Raw genomic sequence first — 21,501 nt, forward strand, 5'->3', positions numbered from 1 at the left:
ATCTTAGGGAGCACCTGCTGCCAGCGTCAACTTCCCATCGTCCCGTGCGCTCCCACAGGGAAGGCCTCCTCAGGGTCCCGCCGGTCAAGGAGTGCCGGTGGGTGATTCCCAGGGGGAGAGCATTCTCAGTGGGCGTGCCTGCCCTATGGAATCAGCTGCCGGTGGAACTCCGGATCGTCCCCAACCTTCATTTGTTTCGCCGGGACCTAAAAACCTGGCTATTCGAGCTGGCCGGCCTGGACTGAGGGGTTTTTAAGGTTTTAAATGCAATTTTAATGTGTTGGGGCTATTAATTTAATTGTATTTTAATCTGTATATTGTATTTTTTAATTTGCCCTGTACACCGCCCTGAGTCCTTTGGGAAAAGGGCGGTATATAAATTGAATAAAACTAAACTAAAACTAAACAATTCATTTCTTTGGTCAGGGAAGAAGGTATAAGCTAGTTTTACCTTGTTTATACAGAAAAATTAAGTGTGAAATTGAAGCCAGCATGGATGAATGACACATGATATGGGTAAATAGCTGATCACCTCCAGTACTTCAGTTTTTATGGAATATTGTATAACACAAGTATTTCTCGGCAACAAGACATGGTGAAGGAGTAAAAGAAAATCAACTTTATGATTTCCCATTCTTCAAACATTTTTACTCCCAAGCTCTGACTTTCCTCTCAAGGGCTGGACAGGAATGGCAGCATTCTTCATTCAGGCTCTGAACTCAAAAAAGCTGTCTCGGACTTCTCTCTCCTGTGAAGTCACTCTTTTTCCTGAGGGGAAAGTCTGATATGTCCGTAGATTCTCTGGCGAGATGCGATGGAGGTGCCACATTGTTTTGGCACTCAGTGGTGGGCTAAAGGAAAGGGGGTGAGAAGAACAAGCACACAATGGAGACATGGTTATATCACTGGTGACTGACCCCAGGAAGCACAACACGAACGTAATAGAATCACAGATGATGAATTTTGGGGGGATCCTGGAGGAAATGAAGCTCCCAGTCTGAAAAGGGATCCTGGCTGGAGTTCACCTGAACTGAAAATATTATTTATTCTGAGAGCACTCTTAACCCAAATCTCACTAGACATTCCAGCAGCACATAATAATCTGAATTGGTTAAACTTTGCTTGTATATGTGAATATATACAAGGAGCCTTGGTGGAGCAGTGGGCTAATGCCTCCTTAAGTAACACCAGCTGCCTGCAATTAGTGCAGGTTCGCATCCCACCAGGCTGACTCAGCCTTCCATCCTTCCGAGGTAGGTAAAATGAGGACCCAGATTGTTGGGGGCAATAAGCTGACTTTGTAATAATGCCGCTTGGGGGGGCTGAAAGCCCTAAAAAGCAGGCATATACATAGAATGAAGGCTATTGCTAAGCACATTGATTTGTGCTTTAAATTGTAAGCCGCCCTGAGTCTTTTATATATATATATATATATATATATATATATATATATATATATATATATATATATATATATATATATATATATATATATATATATATCCCAATTACTTAGTCTAGGAAGTATGAGACCTTGCACCACAGGTATACTGGCAAGGCCTTAAGAAATCATATTCTTCCAGACTTCTAGAGCATATACACCCCCTGGGGTGCAAGATGATATTCCAAGGGGTGCGAAAACTTAGGTTTTCAAAATTATAGTGTATATGCACAATTTGTTGCCATTATTTTGAACTTTTGTAATGGGTGCAAGAATATATCAGAAGCATTCTAGGAGTGTGGGGTATAGAAAAGGTTGGGAATCACTGTTCTAGAGGAAGAAATGGCAGACTGAAGATGGCTCCACAAAAAAGTAGACTGACACCCATTGCAGAATGAAGAGCCAGTGAGTAGAGCACCACTTCTACAGTTCCTCTCCAGAAGAGGTCTTGAGATCACCCATAAGTACACTAGACAGCTGTTCCTTTTTTCTTTCTTTTCTGCACCTTCTACTTTGCCATTTTTTCGTATATATGTATGTATGTGTATATGTATATGTGTGTAATTTTCTATCTATCAATCAATCAATCATCAAAACTGTCTCCTTCCACACTAGCCAACAATAAAATACACATGGCGATCACTACTCAGGAAATGTGTTCCATATGCAATGGCTTTGATAATGGAGAACATAGGTTTTCAGCTGTCCTTTCTCTCCAGATGTTTTTCTTAGAGAACTAGGTATGCAAAATCAATTGCTTTGGTTTAGATGTTGTTAAGGAATTTGCTGTGCAGGATCTCCTTGTGCTACCAAAGAGTTGCACAGACAAGGAAGGGTACTGAGAGCAGTAAAAAGTCACACAAGAAATACACTGAGTTCTAAAAGCAAAAAGTATTTTACTTTGAGGTGGTGTAAAGACAAAAATGCACAGTCAAAAATAAACAGTCCAGGTCATAAACAATAGCAACAGTCCAAAGAGTAATCCAAACTACAAAGTCTTCTTACCGGTCCAGAGGTCAATACACAGTTTAGGTTACAACAGTAGTAAACCAACAGCAGAGCAAAAACAGTAACAGTAGAGATCAGTGAATTCAGAGAGAGAGAGAAGCTACGTTCCTAGCTTCCTCTTATGGCCATGAGAACACTTACACACCCATTGGCCAATTAACTTCTTAAAGACATAGCATTATGGTTAATATATTTTCAACCCAACATTGTAGGCTAACACCATATGCCTAACATTCTCCCCTTTGGGTAGAATAATATATAACTCTTACAATCTTATGCACATTCTTTCACAATTAGCATTGTGTTTCACAGCACTTTGTACCTTCGTAAAATGGTCTGCAATATTTACATCAGATGGACAATACTCTAACTGTATTAATTTATCTTTGACACATTGTCTGACATTTAAATAACGAAGATCAGTATGTTTAGATCTTGTTCTTACTGCAGCATTATTAGCCATCTTTATCGCAGCTTTCCATGATGCCTATTCCTTTTCAGGATACATCCTGATCTCATCATAGTTAGATGGCTCTACATTAACTTGACATACTATACTAGCTTCATAGCGATCAGGTGGATGTCTGATACGCGTTGAACGCCAAGGAATTACAGGGCTTTGAATTTCTGACTCCTTTCCTTCCTCTGATTCATTTATTATCTCCCCTATCTCTTCTTCATCTTTTATATTTACAGGAGATGTATTATCATTACTAGTTACGTTATCATGGGAGTCCTCAAACACTAGAGGATCAGTATTAACAGTTTCTTGCTCTAACCTATCCCAACCAACGTGCTCAAGGAATTTTGCACTCGCACTGTTATATACATTAGTTGTGCCTCGTTCCCAGAAACGATAGGATCTGTGGTTAGCTTCGTAACCTACGAAGTATAATTGCCTAGCCCTATGTTGGCCTTTACTCCTGAGTTGTGCAGGAATGTGGACCCAAGCTGGGGTGCCAAACGTGTGCAGGTAATCAAGGTTTGGTCTTCTACCATGCCATATAGTATATGGTATTTTACCAGTAGAAGTATTAACAACTATATTCAGAACATGGTTTGCACATTTTGCTGCCTCCCCCCACAGTCTATCTGTTAAGCCTGAATCTCTTAACATCGTTCTCATCATGGCTTGTAACGTTTGCACACGTCTCTCAACAAATGCATTATGTTGTGGCCTATAAGGGGCTGAACGTTTATGCTCAATGCCAGCTGATTGTAGCATATCAACAAAATGCTTATTTGTAAATTCAGTACCATTATCAGTAATTATGCACTGAACCTTTCTCTTTGTTTTTCTCTCCACGAACTTCAGCCAGTTTGCAAATTGTTGGAAAGTATCTGCCTTTGACTTAAGCAGATAACAAAAACCATATCTAGAGTAGTGGTCCAATATACTTAACATATAGCATGACCCTCCTAAACTTGGTTTCATGGGTCCAATTAACTCAGCAAACACAACTTCCAAAGGTACAGTTGTTTTGAAGCTGTTTACCCTGTTTGCCGGACTTGCCTTACTCTTTTCCTGATTACAGGCATTGCAATTCAAATACTTACTACATGGCTTCAGTTTAACTCCCTCTACTAATTCCACTGTTTTACGTAGTGAGTTAAAGTTTACATGCCCTAACCGCCTATGCAATAAATGTATACATTCATCATGTGGCTTCTTGTTCTCACATATTGAGTTAGCTTTAACTGTACTAACCTGGTTACTTGTGAGAACGAATAAACCATTTTTCAAATTTGCAGTTACACAGGTTCCATTCCTCTCAATAGTGCATTGCTCCCCTCTGAATGTTACCACAAACCCAACTTTAACCAATTCCCTTACAGATAACAGGTTGAATCTTAGTTTAGGTATATATAACATAGGTAACTGTTCATCAATGCATGGACAATAGGAATTACCTTCACCAGAGGCCTTCATCCTCCAACCGTTTGCCAGTGAAACATATTGGTTGCTGTTTTTCATATTAATAAACCTCTTTTTCTCTTTGGTAATGCATTGTGAAGCCCCACTATCAACAACCCACAATTCATTATTTCTGGACGTTGGTTCACCTGAAACAGCCAAACCAATGCCCTTCTTAGCCTTCCCACTGCTATTTACATTCTGTTTTTTACCCTTTCTACAGAATTTGGCTATATGCCCTTTAGCCCCACAAGAATAACATTTCTTGACGTTGTAAGCAGTGGTAAATAGCTGCTCCTCTTGTAGCTGTGTCTCTCTCAGCTGGTCTCTGTCACGCCTTCTTCTGGACTCTTCCAGCAGTCTCCCAGTAATGTTAGTCAATGTCAGTTCCTCTCTGGTCAGGACTTCCAAAGAAGAAACATACCCATCATAACTCTCATCCAAAGATGACAGAATAATGTAGACCTGATGCAACTCTGAAAAAATCAGCTCCTTTTCATGAAGCTCTTGAAAAGTTGCCTTCATGTAATTTAAATGGGTCAGCATATCTCCATTCTTCTGCAGACGAGCCCTAAACAGCTTACGTGTAAGGTGTATATGTGCACCCACACTGTCACGAACATAAAGCCTTCGCAAAACGCCCCAACACCTAGCAGCAGACTCCTCACCACGAATATGGACAAGCTGCTGGTCATTCAGTGTTAGTCCAATAATGCAAAGAGCTTTCTCGTTGCTTCGTTTAAAGTTGTCTAACTTCTTTACATCCTCTTCGTCATCTGGATCCCAAGCAGTAGTATCTGGTGGGTTATTTACAACAGCCCATAGTCCTTCCTTGCGCAAAAGCAAGCAGCATTTTGTGGACCAGGAAACATAGTTTGTCCCATCCAACCGGGTTATCCAGGAGATGCCTGACAACAGTTCCTGTGCCATTTTACACCAAATACAAACTCAGCTAGGAATACTGTGTGTACTTACTCTCAGTACAGGCCTGGGCCCATAACCAGTGTTAAGGAATTTGCTGTGCAGGATCTCCTTGTGCTACCAAAGAGTTGCACAGACAAGGAAGGGTACTGAGAGCAGTAAAAAGTCACACAAGAAATACACTGAGTTCTAAAAGCAAAAAGTATTTTACTTTGAGGTGGTGTAAAGACAAAAATGCACAGTCAAAAATAAACAGTCCAGGTCATAAACAATAGCAACAGTCCAAAGAGTAATCCAAACTACAAAGTCTTCTTACCGGTCCAGAGGTCAATACACAGTTTAGGTTACAACAGTAGTAAACCAACAGCAGAGCAAAAACAGTAACAGTAGAGATCAGTGAATTCAGAGAGAGAGAGAAGCTACGTTCCTAGCTTCCTCTTATGGCCATGAGAACACTTACACACCCATTGGCCAATTAACTTCTTAAAGACATAGCATTATGGTTAATATATTTTCAACCCAACATTGTAGGCTAACACCATATGCCTAACAGATGTTACTACAACATGCCTGCTTGGATAAATTACTTTAATCCTTGCAAGGCTGAGCCTGTTTGGAACTAACCTTCTGTGGTTGGTCAACTGTTTTGTGTGCATGTGTGTTTCTACTACACAACAATCCCCTAATGTGAACATGGTCAACATGTTATTTATAATTGGTCTATTAGGCTGAAGAAAAGATGGAACAATTTAATCTATTTAATTGGTCCAATTTGACACATTTAATTATTTTTATGGATTTATTTATGGATCAAAAGAGTTGATGAAAACCTGTTATCTTTATGCTTTCATCTCTGCTGGTAAAGCAGCACAATGCAGGATTATACTCAAAAGTACCTAAACAAAGAAACTCTGCCACAATGTGATGCCCTCCCCCCTCAGCTATCCTCAAAGGCCAATACCAGAAGATTCCTTACTTGGAGAGACAATGTCTGGTGACTCCGGACATGGAGCAACAACAGAGCACGTGCTTCTCCAATGCCTGCACTATTAAGAAAGTGGTACTACCGCCATCTCACCATTACTACATAAATGGCCAGGGCATGCAGGACAACTTTAGACTCCCCTGTTGTTTTCAAATATCAACCCTGCTTACAACTATTGTCCGGTTCTTCAGCAATGCTTAAAATTCATTGGTTAATTAACTGACCTTGTGATTCTACTTTATAAACTAGATTTAAAGAACATCTAGCTTGCCATATCAGATTGCCTTGTAATTTGATGTGGATTTCCACCTTTTATGTTCCCCTGCACCCATCTAATGCTTCTATTCCTTCTTTTAGATTCTTTTAAACTCTCACTATATGTATATTCTGCTGACTATATGAGACATTGTTGTTGTTAGCTGCAAAGTCATGTCCGACCCATCGCGGCCCCATGGACAACGTTCCTCCAGGACTTCCTGCCCTCTACCATCTTCTGGAGTCCATTTAAGCTCACGCCTACTGCTTCAGTGACTCCATCCAGCCACCTCAGTCTCTGTCGTCCCCTTCTTCTATTGCCCTCAACCTTTCCCAGCATTAGGCTCTACTCCAGTGAGTCCTTCCTTCTCATTAGGTGGCCAAAGTATTTGAGTTTCAATTTCAAGATCTGGCCTTCTAAAGAGCAGTCATGGTTGATCTCTTCTAGGACTGACCGGTTTGATTGCCTTGCAGTCCAAGAGACATAAATAAATACATTTTTATGAACTTGCTTCAGAGATGAATAATGCTGATTCAGAGATAAAATTTGAAAGGAAATAGAATTATACTACACACATCCCTCATTTTCCATTTCAAAATTTCAAATATATCTGATCTGTTTCATATATGAAAATTCCTGGTTAAGAAAAAGAAAAAAGTGAAAATGAAGAAAAAGATGCAGGCATCTGTGAAAGAAAAGACAACAAATATAAACAGATTTTTGAAGTTTTTTAATTAGATACTGTGAATGTAAAATAGGAAAAATATTTTACTTCAGTTATGTAATAATAAGATACACAATCACTTTTCTAAGTGGATGAAATACTCAAAATAGCAAGATTATATAGTATGACAGTTTGTTTTAAAATATACCAGAGAGTTATACTTTAAATCAGCTAAGTATTCCATCCATTGTGTCATTCCATCCAGTGAATGGGTGAGTGTAAAACAGAGTTAGCAAGATAACGTATTCCATTCCTCAGTAATATTTTTGAAAATAGGAACTCCAAATTAGAGGCGAAACTCTAAAGACACTAACATTAATGTACTTGTTTTTAATAAGAAATATAAAGATCACATTTCTTCACTGATTATTCATGATAAATGTTTTTATTAGTTAGGGAACTTGTTTGGATTCTATTCTGCCTATCACATGCATGTTTAATGATATATTTCAGTGCAAGTGAACATATATTTTCAAGTGTCTCTATCGTATCTTACAATTTACAGAAGCTCCTACAATACTTTATATAAAGAAAGTGATACGAACCCTCAGATTTTTGACATTAGTAGTAGTCAAAACACATTAAATGTAAGTTCATTTAAATGTAATTAGAAGTGTAATTTGGTGCTCTTTGTTCTTTCTTTTCAGATTCAATTAGCTGCATTCCCCCAACTGACTCCATCTGTGTATAACTCACACAAGGTCAGACTATGGGGAATTGTTTCATTAAAAAAAGTAATAAACCTGCTATAAAATGCTAGCCTACAGCATAATATTTTATTTCCTAGAATAGTACTGGGTCCCATCAGTATTCTTAGAAAATAAAACTGACATGTGCTATGGCCTAGCCCTAGACCATGTATACCTAAGCAAAAAAAAAAAGCTAAAATTTGTAGGGAGAGTATTCCTGGAAAATAAGGCATTGGCAGGGAATATCCTTGCCATTACCTTCTAGTAAATGGTACTTACCAGATTATCTTCTGGTAAATGTTATTTATATTCTGGTAACACCCACTATGACACACATTTAGGGATCATACTACTAACTGGATATTTCTGAATAAAACTAAGAAAACTGCATTTAAAGCTCATGCCTTAACACTTAATTATGTCCCTAAATGTTAAGAATCTTAAAGATACAGTTGGTTATCCTTTGCTTATTCTATATGGTCTCATCTGTAGATTTAACTTAGAGCTTCTTATCCTTAGGGTACAATTCATATTAACACAGAATATGAGTCCATTAGGGACATGTTAGTGTGCACGGATGTCTATTTTCACTTACCTCATAAACTGTTCAATTGGCTTTCATTTTTCAACTGGATAACAGGAACTACCACATTGTACCAGCAGAGGGCACTCATGAAGTATGAGAAAGTGAAGAGTTTGATTTATGCTCTCTTTCTATTTCTTCGAGTATATTAAATACATTATAAAAATGTAAAATGAAGAACCACATGATTCTCAAAGTTATACCTCTATGCAAAAGCCTAGTCAAGTAGCTGTAGAAGATTTTTACAAATGAATTCAAAAAGCACTCTAGAAGAAATAATTGAAAAAAAGAAATTTCGATTTGTTGTAAGAGAGCCCCAACTTTGATAACTGTGGGCAAACTCCCAGTTGCAAATAATGTCAAGGAAAGTTAAACTGGGCATAGCTGAGCATCATCCAACAACTCAGACAAGGTTTGGGGCAGATATCTCAGTGGTAAAGCAAAATGTTCTACTTATTCAACTGGCATGATGTCAGCCATCAGAATAAGGTCCCAAAGATGCTTTTCTAAAAGGCAACTGGACTTCTTGGTTTTTTTCCTTGAAAACTTTTTACTTTTCATCCAAGCAGCTTCTTCAGTTCTCTGAAGAGCTGAACTAAAGAACTAAAGAACTGAGAAACATCTTGGATGAGAAGCAAAACATTTTCAATGAAAAAAACCAAGAAAGTCCAGTTGGCTTTTGGAAAAGCATCTTTGGGACAACCATGACCTGGATGATTGAATTGCCATAGATGAATAGATAAGGTATATAACTGCCATTTGTCCAAGTCAAGGTAAATCTTTTTTTCTAAAATCATATGCAAAATTCAACATCCTACCAACTGTGACCCCATTCCCTGTCCCTAGGTTCATAAGAAAAGTTTTACTAGATCAGCAAGCTATCTATTTTTCCAGTGGCCAATCAAAGGACTTCCAAGCATGATGGGCAATGCTTCACTTAATGGTGTTCAGTAGCATGTAAAGTCTGAAACCTGATGGTGCCTAGAACAGAAGACCCAACCTTTTCGTAACATCTTAACTGCAAACGTTGATGGACCATGCAAGCCAGAATTAGCAATGTGGAACCTGTTGGTATCATAGCATAAGTCAGGGGTCCTCAACCTTGGCAACTTTAAGACTTGTGGAATTCAACTCCCAGAATTCCTCAGCCAGCAAAGATGGCTGAGGAATTCTGGGAGAAAATCCACAAGTCTTAAAATTGCCAAGGCTGAGGACTCCTGGCATAAGTGACTATCCCAGGTGACACATATAAAATCCTAAAAGTAAATAAAAAGAAATAAAAAATAAAACTTGCAAGATAACTCAAAATTTCCTGATGTTTTCAACAAGCCTATTAAAACTTTCACAGAACTTGGCAATTTTTTAAAAGAAAACTTTGTGCTGAAAGCCTGTGCCACTTGCTATACCCTCAGGCATCACAGACCACAGATCGGTAACTACTAGCCTAGTTATCAGGGTGAAGAACTGTAATAGAATCTTCTCCTCACCATAATTTTTATTGCCTCTTTAAATTATCCACGTTATTACACTCTGTAATAGCAAATACATGAATTAAAAACTGAGTGAAATAATGAATTTTCTGTCTATTACTCAAAGATGGCACTGAACAACCCAATATTTTAAGGTAAGCAATTTAATTCTATTTTTCTACCCACCCAGTTACTTTAATTTAGTAACTGAATTATCCTCGTCTGTTGTGTAGGGCTTCTGAAGGTTTCCAGCATCTGGTCTGCAATCTTGTTTCACCATCCTGTCATCCCAAAGCAATAGAACTACAGTCCCACGACACCACCAAGTATTAGTTACAGCAGGAACAGAAATGCTACCCTCTGTAAAAGCATGGAGGACAAAAATACATCTTATTTCCTGCCAACACACAAAGCCATAAAAGTAAGTACAATCTGTGGCAGATCAACATGCCCTAGAAAAGTGCTCCAGGGGATTGATCAATCGTGATTAATGCTTGTGTGCCTTGGAGAGGAATAACAAAACAGATTGCTTTGGAATGACAGGCCAACAGGCAATGCTGGAGTCATTATTTAGAAAGATACAAACTAGGGAGGTGTATTAAAAGCAGAAATCAGTCTGCTGAAGTGGACGAACTTTTCCTATACACACACCATGATGTCATTTTGCAGCAGCGAAAATCTAGAGGAGAGTCACTAATATGTTTTCAGCAGGTTTCTGGTTTTTATAGCAGTATGGTAAAACATTAAAACTCAGAAATATTAAGTTTGCTGAATTTCCTATTTATGTATACTATCTTATATCAGTTCAAGATACTCTCACCATTATAAAACTGCAGATACCCAGCTTAGGCCTTAGGGCTATGAGATCCGGCCTTCAAAATTCTGGATGATCACTATAATGCATTAAAGGAGCCCAGGTGACGCAGTGGTTTGAATGCAGGTTGACCGCCTACTGCCAGAAGTTCGATTCCAACCAGCTCAAGATTGACTCAGCCTTCCATCCTTCCAAGCTCAGTAAAATGAGAACCCAAATTGTTGGGGGCAATATGCTGACTCTGTAAACTGCTTAGAGAGTGCTGTAAAGCACTATGAAATGGTACATAAGCCTGGGTGCTATTGCTATTAAAGAGTTTATATTTTCTTTCTCTCTTAGCTGCCATCTGTAGCCTATATAAATAATTAGTCTCTCAACCAAGTACTCTTTTTTTCACCTAACATATAAAAAAATCAATAATGTAGGAAGTGCAAATCAGGCACTTTATAATACAGACAACCAAATGCCTGACAGACAAATGAAGGAATTGGAACATAAGAAGTGACCTACAATATGCTTAACCAATAATCTAGGCCAGACGTATCAAACCTGCGACGTCACGTGACGTCACGCAATGTATCAGGACGGTTTTGCCATTGCTGACAATGGGGTGGGTGCAGCTTCCGGATGACGCGTCTGGCCTGCGGGCCGGCAGTTTGACACCCCTGATCTAGGTAAACCTTAATAATGATTCAAACTTTCTCCAAGATCTGTCAAGTATACCTAGAGCCCTTGCACAAATACAGTCCTAGCAATTACAATTACCCCTTATTGGCCAGCCAGACATCAGTAGGCATGCAGCTAATCAGTGTTTGGGAGACATGCTTTGACAATTCTGTAATACAAATCTTTTATTCCTTCCAGTACTTTTTTTGGAAGACTAGATATATGAAACTGGTCAACTGATTCATTTCATGTTTCTGCTGTACATTAGCCCGCTCTTTGACCAATTAAGTGTATTGTGGGAACAGATATTGATTTTATTAATTCAATTAATTATTTGTTATAGCCCCCATTCCCTTAAACTCTGTGTAGCTTATAAAATCCCAAAGACAATTAAAGTGAATGACAAAGTTGCAGACTTGAGTTGACAGCAAATGTTTACATTTAAAAACTTAAGGCTTTCTTTGTAATATTCAGATGGCATTATGCATCACTAGAATTTGCTCTTTAAATTCATTCTTTACATTGCATAAATGGTGTGAAATCAAGCAAGTCAAATAAAGTAATATTGTACTGTATATAATTGGAAAGCAAAGGTTAATACACTATCCATTTAACATATGTTCACCCAATCTTCGAATGTAAGTACTATCTGGAAGGAACATTGGTGATGAACACTGAAGTTAGAAAGTTTCACCAATTATGCAGAAGATGGGACACTGCATAGGTGATATATAATTACTGTGCATTCCACATTCCTGGGTAATTCTCCTAGGAAATTATATATTGGAAATTGAAATGTAACAGATAAAGCATGATAAATTTTATTCAAGGAAATTTGAAGAAACAAGCAATACAAAGAGAACAAAGATATTTTACAAACATTTTTGTAATTCTTTTAAATAACATGAATCAGTTCTCAGGTTACATACAACTTTACTTACATGATTTTTAAGAACATAACACCATCATAAACCCATTTGTCACAAAGCAATACTGACAAATGGAAATAAGAACTCAGTTGCAATTAAGGACCTTCATCAAAACAACACAGTATGGCCTAATACCATACTGACTGGGAAACCATGGACATTAATTCAAGGAATATTTATATTTTTAGACTTGGATCAAGATCAGTTACACAGAGAAAGGTACTGTATGTTCAATTATAAAAGCAGAGAATTTCATTATAGGTAGTCCCTGGGTTACAATGACAATTTGGACCGGGGGTTTGCTAGTCACCAAGCAATGTGATAATAAAGCATAATGTCACATGACTACAATCTAGGTTACACTTTAATCCCAAAATGTGCAGGTCATTAAGTGAGAAGCAGTTCTCAGGCAAAGAGTACAGGGTACCATAAGAGGTGGGAGAGGCTGGGGAAGGCCCTGGGAGAGCCAGTGCAGACCGTGCATGAATTGAGGGTGGATGGGGAGGGCATGGAAGCCCAGCAAAGGCTGCACACAGATAGTGTGGGCCAAAGAACTTACCAGAGTGATTTGTGACCTTCTCTGCCAGCTTCCCTATTGACTTTACTTGTGGGAAGCTAGCAGCGAAGATTGCAAATGGTGATCAGGCCTCTCTACAACATTGTATTTGCAAGCCAGACATCCTTATGCCCTGATTGCAATCACATGACCACAGGGGTACTGCAATGGGAACTCTGGAAACCAATCACGTGTCCATTGTTTTCAGTGCCACCATAATTTTGAGTGGTTGCTGAATAAATGTGGCATAAACCAAGGACTATCTGTAACAAAGTATACATAACTAGAGGCATGCAAAAATATTCAAACTTAAAATCCCTTTTGTTCTGAGCTGAGAAAGGTTTGGTCTGAGCTTGGAACACTTCCAGAATACAGGTAATGGTTTAGCAACCACTGTTGGTACCAGTACCTTGGTTGCTAAGCAGAATGGTCACTAAATGAAATCATGACTATGCTTATAATCATACTTCAGCTTTCCTTTGCTTTACTGACCTGTGGAGGTTTTAAATGCGCGGATTCATCATAAATTACTTTTTCATCACGGTTATCACTGTGAGTGGTTACTAAATGAGGTAGTTACTATTTGAGAACTACCTATAATTATAACATCATTGAACCAGAATAGTTGTAACATCATTTGAACACTATATGATCAGAATACAAGTTTCAAATTCAAAATGTTTATCAAATTTTAAAAATGCCCATCTCCCGCATTTATTCATTTTTATTTATTAAATTTTTATGCTGCCCATCTTACTAATACACCAACTCTGGGAGGGTTACAATATAATAAAAAGTTAAAAAGCGCTAAAAACAAAATTGGTATTAAAAAATTAAAAGTTAAGAACCAAGACGATGGGCAGCCTGGGAGTGAGATTCTTCTCTACGTTGTTGGCCACCTCCAACAGGTCCCTATCTGGGCCCCAAGCCAAGCAGCAGAGCTAAGTTTTTAGGCTCTTCCAGAAGGCCAAAAGTTTGGGGATGGATCTCACCTCTGATGAGAGAATATTCCACAGAGCTGGGGCCACAGCAGAAAAGGATCTTTTCCTGGATCATGCCAGCCAAAATTCTTTGGCCAACAGGACCCTTTCCCCTGAAACGAGTGGGGCAGGTTAGTCCCATCAATGTAAGGCAATTCCTCAGGTACCTTGGACTCATGCCATAAAACATACCAATAATATGTTTTGCATATCATAGGCCAGAAATCTTAGTTCATCTGAGCTTAGTTGTTGCAGCCCTAACAAACGCCCCAAAACAGATTGCAGAGAGGTAAACAGAACAAATGAGAAGATACATTCATAGTAAATTTAAATAATTGAATTAAAATAAAATACAGAATTTACAAGCAATACATATGCATATATGTACATGGTTCAATATATAATTGCATTTTACAACAATACTTATTGCATATTTTAAGAGAAACTTGTTTTTAAGGGAGCGGGGGTGGGTATTTTGCAAATACTAGAAAAGAAATAGATCCAAGAAAATGCCTTTAAGCGACCATAGTGGGGCATTCATTCAAGAAAGTATCTTCCCAATATATACAGGATCAAAGCAAATACAACATTCCTCGACTTACAATCACAATTGGGACCAGAATTTCCATTACCAAGCAAGTGTTGAGTCATGCCCAGTTTTACGATCTTTTTTGCCATGGCTGTTAAGCAAATCCCTGGTGTTGTTAAGTGAATCACATAGTCATTAAGCAAATCTGTCTTCTCCCATTGTTTTTACTTGTCAGACGTTAGCTGGGAAGCTTGCAAATGGTGATCGCATGACCCTGGGATGCTGCAACAGTTGTAAATACATGTCCAGTGCCATGCACCAAATTTGGTTCATGCGACATGGGATACTACAGCAGTCATAAGTGTGAGGTTCAGTCATTATTTTTTCCAGTGCTGTTGTAACTTTGAATAGTCGTTAAACAAAAGCTTTAAGTTTATATTTTATTTTTATTAGATGCTACAATATACTGTAAATAAATAGGAGACCCAATTCCCTCCCCTCCCTCTAACTCTTTCTTGAGATTTCAGGGCAAAACAGATTATGAGGAAATAAACCAGCTGGATGTTTTTTCTTTTCTTACACTGATATGAGTAACATTTACAAGGGAGAAATAGCAGATGGCCAGGTTTCTGAATTCTTCTGTTCTTCCTTGCAAATGTTTTTCATCCTTAAATTGTTGTAATTTCTATCTTCAATCCCCTCCCACAATATGATTGATCTACTTATGATAATAGGAATAAGTAAGGATTAAATGGTGTATTGACTTGGAGTAGTTGACAAGCTCTCTTCCAAGCAAAAGAGGGTAATGTTTTCCAAATCAGATGGGTAGATTTCTACTAATATCTTTTTAATAATCTGGTAAAATGCTGGATTTCCTTCCCCTTCTAACATCTGTTCTCTAGTTTATTACTATGGTAGAATGTTATGTTACTTCAATGATTAGGAATACAGAATACAGGTCAGTGAACCAAAATGATAAAAAGCAGAAAATTACGGTAACAAGTGATGCATAATACTAAGGGCATAAATCATAGTTCAATATTACTCTATGTGCTTTATACAGTGAAGGTCCCAGATTCAATCAGAACTTAAGTAACAAATCTGGAAAATATATTTGTCTCCTTTAGGTTTTGGAGAACTTATTGCCAATCACAATAGCTAACTATGGGAAATGAGGTGAACCAATAACTAGTATAAGGCACCTTCTAATGCTAAAGATAGCTCTATTGTACTTTCTGCTTTCTGTTATTATTATTTAGTGTATGGCATATCACACATGGACTAGCAATAAATGAACATTTCAACTAAATCTGCTTTCTGTTAGAATCTCACTGTACAATTCTATATAAGAGAACATAGGACTGCAGTGTTTTCTGTCACAATAACTTTGTTCATCATTGCCAATAACAAGTTTTTTCTCCTTTACAAAGATTTAGACTGCAATTAAGCTGTACAATATTTTCTGACTTTAATGACTAGTCTGAAGAGCAGGACAGGAGATAAGAGAATCTTTTCTTGGAAAAAAGAAAATTCCAGGGTTGAATTAACACATTTGAGATTATCTTTTTAAAGAACTAAGAAGAGTGGAATAAACAAAAAAGAAATGTATTTTTCATTTGAACAAAGACTAAAAAACATTCTGTTGGAATGATAATTAATGTCTTTAGATACATTACTGACTCTTTGATGTGTTTCTTTCCATGATGAATGGCAGAACAAAAACAGCAGGAAAAATATAAAGTGCTGTCTATCTTATGCATAAACACACTCCTTAAACGCAAAGAAATTGTTGCTTTTGTTAATGAATCTCATGACTTTAGATGGATTTTAGATGACAGTGAGGGTCTTAGAAGGGATTTACTGACATGATCCAAGTCACCTCAGATTATTTTAGACTCAGACTTGTTACAGATAGTCCTTGGCTTAGAAGCAATCATTTGAAGTTACAACGGCACTGAAAAAAGTGATTTACTATCATTCCTCACATTTACAGCAGCAATCCCATGGTAATGTGAACAAAATCTGGTTACTTGGCAACAGACACGCATTTCTGATGGCTGCAGCATGCAGGAGTCATAAGATAACCATTTGCAACCTTCTTAGCCAACTTCCAACCAGTGACGTCAATGGAGGAAGCCAGATTTGCTTAACAACTGTGTGATTCAACTTAACAATCACAGTGATTCACTTAACAAGTGTGGCAAAACAAGGTCATTAAATTGGTCATGACTCACTTAACAATCATCTTGCTTAGCAAAAGAAATGTTGGTTCCAACTGTGGTCATAAGTTGAGTACTGAGAGCCTATAACAGAATAGCAGAGTTGAAAGAGACCTTGGAGGTCTTCTAGTCCAACCCTCTGCTCAAGTAGGAGACTCCATACCATGCCGTGCTTGTCCAATCTCTTCATAAATCTTCTACAATAAGGAAATTGATGAGTTTCTATAACACTTCCATAAACAATCTCAATATAATACCTGATTTCTTCCCTTCCACACCATTGTTTTTTCCCCACTAGACTCACAGATCAAGAGGATGAGGATACTTGTCTCTTTCCTTCATAGGCAGCACAAAGTATGGTACCATGTGCAATGTCCCTGTCTTATCTCTGTAATGTTCACGATGCATCTGAGTAAGCTACAAATTAAAAATAAATTGGGTCAGGAGCATCAGTACACAGACCTGAGTTCTTTTGAGAATATTTACTTTATGTGTTTACTTGATTTCCAAATCATCCACATTACTGTTATGTAAGGGTTGGTGTGCTGAATCGACACAAGGGAATCTAGCACTTAGAACTCTATTCAACCATGATGCCTATCACTTGAGCAAGGAACTGAATTATCCTCTTTACATGATTGTTGTGAGGCTAAAACTTAATAGGGATTGGTGATGCTGCTAATTGTACTCAATTCAGTTTCTCATTTTTCCAGATGTACTTGCATTGGTTTCTATTTGCAGTGTCTGTGCATTCAGTGTCTCCAAATCCACACAAAAATCTATGTGCATTTGCCAGAGTTGTCTATTTCTGTACAAACTGTTCTTCTTCTTTGTGCACTTTTCCCAATGTACTCCTTTCCATTAACACATTTTTCTTGTAACATTTTATGCCAATTTTCCATCAACATGCATGTCTTTATGCACTTAATTTGATTTTAATTTAATGTACTAATTACCTCCCTACAGTTCTATATGCTTTTGCACTATGTGTGCAGCATATGTTCAAAACAATCAGTTAAAAATCCTGCCTTAGCATTAATGAACACAAATACCTGTAAAATTCTATTAACCTTAAAAAATAACTGAAAATGAATGACTTTTTCGGTCACTTCTATTTTCTACAAATATATATTTTTCATATGGATAAACAAAAGCATTCACAGGATCCACCATTTTGCCAAAATGATGAAAGCAGCAATCTGCCATAAACTGTGTGTGCAACATCACAGTACATATATAGAAAATGTTTGCATCAGGTTGGTGCAATGCTACTTCACCATTTGCCCCCTCCCACTTGCCATCCCTGTGAATGTTCCCACAAGGGAATGCAGCAAGTTTGGAAGCAATGATTTGTAAGAAAAGAGAGAAAAGCTTGCAGGGAAAGGACTTCCTCTCCCCATTCTATTACTTTTCCACTCAAAATCCCAGAGGTTTTTTATTAATAAAATCCAACGATTCATTGTTGCCATTTTCAAGCAGTGATGGGTTCAAACAGCACAAGGCAAGGATGCCCTTTATCCCCTCTCCAACTGCAGAATATATCATTTGTTGATGTTCTGTCACTGAAACCTGTACTCTTAAAAAGATCTGTCAAGGGAGGGCTGGAACTGGACAAAGTAAATAGTGGTCAATTCCATTTTTTATTATATACAATTGGATTTTCTATTTTCAAAATATAAAGGAGCCAATCTTTATTCTAACAGACCTAAGAGGCAACTTAAAAGTTATTTGTATCGTAATAGATCTTTTTCCATAAATCTTAAAATGCTGAAGAACAGGCATAAACTGAAATATAAGACTATTAGAACACAAAGAGCATTCAAGTTACATCTAGGATTAATACAAGTATCACCAGACTATTTGTGTGTGTTTTGTTTTTAAAAATGGAAAGCATTCATATATGCATAATATACTAGCCTCTAGACATACATGAGGGTACCTACATCGAATAAAAAGAAATTATACTACCCAGAATAAAGTTAGTACCTGGTTCCGCTGATTGTCTAAACCGATTTAGCAAATCCTTCATTTAGCTAACTTTGGTTTTGCAGATTTTGAATGTAACTGGCAAATTATCTGAACAGTGTTTCTATGTATGCAAGTGCGTAAGATCCCATTTATCATTTTATGCACACATAAAATGCATAAATGTCATATTCATGAATTACACATCCCATGTCATTTTACAAACATTCCTTTCCCCCTCTTAAACCAAGTGTTTACTTTTAGACAATAATGAAATATCCCTAATTAGTTTAATGTAGATCATCTACATGACATTTTGAATTCACAATTTCAAATTATGTGTAATTGACCATGAGGGAGACGGTATGTCTTGAAAAGCAGCTTTACCTTGTAGAACTCTTGCAGTTCTTCTGAGCGGTTCATATCCAAATTGAAACGAGAGTAATTAGGAGTATGTAGCCATCGATCCCAGCCTCTTGCCCTTTCCCCAATCACAAGAGATGGGTCACGGGAGAAAAGGGTTGGGAATTGGCCTCCTTTGCTATAGGGACTATAGCTGGTTTCCATTGCAGCACTTCGGAAGTCTTGAAAATATTTCATGGTGGTATTTCCATAGGTGTCACCAAAGGAAAAGGCTACATTAGGGACATGGCCACGGTACCTAGAGAAAAAGGGGAAATCAAATTATACATTCATTAATTTATTCACCTTGATAACACTCATTATTTGCAGCATTTGCAAACACTATAATTTGCATAAAAACAAAATTATTACATCTATTTTTACAAAAGTTAAAAGCAGTTTTAAAGCAGTTGATGGTTTCTTGGTTTGCTTAGACTAGTGCCATATATTATTTCTATGCCTCATGTAAGTTTTCCTCTATGTAGACCTTTCTATTGGAACCTGTATATTTTACTTGAATCACTACTGAAAAATCAAGTTCTAATTGCTTAAGAAAAATATTCCTAATCAGAAATTATAGTTTAAAATTCCAGTCTTTCTAACTTTCTTCTTCCCACCCCTCTCAATATTCAGTGTCTGAATGAGTTTTTCAACAACTACTTCATAAGTTCCATATTTAAAAAGATGCAAGGATGCTATTCTGCCCAATTTACAGCCCTCACTAAGCCTGTGAACAAGGAAAAACAATCTAATTTAACATTATTCCTAAATGACTGTTGCTATGCAACACATTATTAACGACCAGTTTGCATCTTTCTCATATTGATGCTTTCTAGTAAGTGACCTCCATCTCAACAGTGCATTTAATAAGCTAATTGCATGATTTTTTTCTAAGCAATTTTTCAAAGTAGAGGAAATTAATTACACATATAAGACTCATATTTATACCATTCTTTTTATAAGCTATATATAAGCAAGATCTCCACTAGTGATTTATAGCATCTTTTTGAACCATCTAACAATCGCTATATTAATATAACAGTAATGACAGCATTTATATCACTTAAATAGTAGCTGAGTGAAGGTAGAAGAGGTATAAGGGGAATAACCATAATCTCTTCTACAATAGTCTTGATTACCTGAAATTTATCATATTCTTTCTTTCAAAGAAACACTTCTTAGCATCATACACAATGCAATTTGCATTTTAAAGACATATCAATACTATTCTGAGTTCCTATTTTCCTGCATGGTAGACATCAAGAAGCTCTCCTTAGAAGAATGAGTTGCTCAGCAATAAAATAGGAACACTTTAACAGTGTCACACAAAAAAACATTTGAAAATAATGGATTAAGGACTGGGAGATTCATTTGTAATATACAAAGGTGTAGATAAATAAAGGATGGGACTATAGTTATCAGACTGGGCATTATCATAATAATAAGCACGGGGGAGGGTCAGAAGTGAGGCATCGAATATTTTTTTTGTAATCCCATTTATATCCCGCCCTTCTCCGAAGACTCAGGGCGGCTTACAATCTAAAGCACAAATCAATGTGCATAGCAATAGCCTTCACTGTATACCAACAGTTCTACCAGTTTATCCCCTCCCACCCACCTAAAAGCCTTTTGGTTTAAATGCTTTCTAACACACGAAACATCCTTTTTTCCAGGCAAGGAAGCAGCTTTTTACAAATAAAATTTCATCCATTAACGTAGGTGTTCCGAGAAGGTATATAGAATGTCACCGTCTTTTGCTGACAGGACAGTTCGGTCACAAATCGTTCCTCATCTTTTGTTCCCAGCGCCTCAGCCTTCACCCGCCTTCAATCTCTCGCTGACCGACGCCTCAAATCCCCCCGCCGTCCCCACCTCACTAAAGACATTTGCCGGTCACCCACCCAGGCATGAGCCCCGGCGGCACATAGACCGCGTTGTTTTGAGTGAGGAGTGTCCCAGCGCTGCGTGAGGCCATAGCCACGATCCCTTCAGCGGCGAGGGACGGATCAAGTCACGAACGCTGCCAACTAGCGTAGCCGGGAATTGAGAGCCTTAAGGTGGAGGCCGGCCTACTTAAGGCCGAAGCAGTCACAAACCAGTCGCCATGGCAGCCAAGAGGCCTGGTTTCGCTGCACTGGCGCAGAAGGAGGCCGCTCCCTTCGCCTCCTTCACTTGCGCCCATCCTCCCGCGCTCCTCTTAGCAGGAAAAAGTGGCTCACACGCTGCGGCGAGGTGTGTGGAGCTTTTTAAATAAAGAAATGCAACGTGAGGAAATACGTCCCGGGTCATCTGAAGGATTTTATTCGGCATTTTTTTTAAAAAATCCCTAGAATTATTGCACCCGTACCTTGCAAACTGGAAGAAGACACAATTAATTCCCAGAAGCGTGCTCGCTTATAAATGTGCTTAAAATTGTTTCCTGCTTGAGCATAGGGTTGGACGAGAAGACC

General features: G+C 37.9%; 1 protein-coding gene across 1 annotated transcript; it reads right to left on the reverse strand.

Annotated features, from left to right (window-relative positions):
- Positions 1-706: 706 nt before the first annotated feature.
- Positions 707-21,026, reverse strand: CIMIP2C (ciliary microtubule inner protein 2C; the record flags this gene model as incomplete). The annotated part of the gene is made up of 4 exons (XM_081315437.1): positions 707-851; positions 16,989-17,101; positions 19,037-19,310; positions 20,953-21,026. 4 exons carry the CDS (start codon positions 21,024-21,026, stop codon positions 707-709), a joined length of 606 nt encoding a protein of 201 aa, XP_081171563.1.
- Between the last annotated feature and the right edge of the window lie 475 nt (positions 21,027-21,501).

The sequence above is a fragment of the Vipera berus genome, assembly GCF_964194415.1.
Source record: "Vipera berus genome assembly, chromosome: 1".
Classification (NCBI taxonomy): Eukaryota; Metazoa; Chordata; class Lepidosauria; order Squamata; family Viperidae; genus Vipera; species Vipera berus.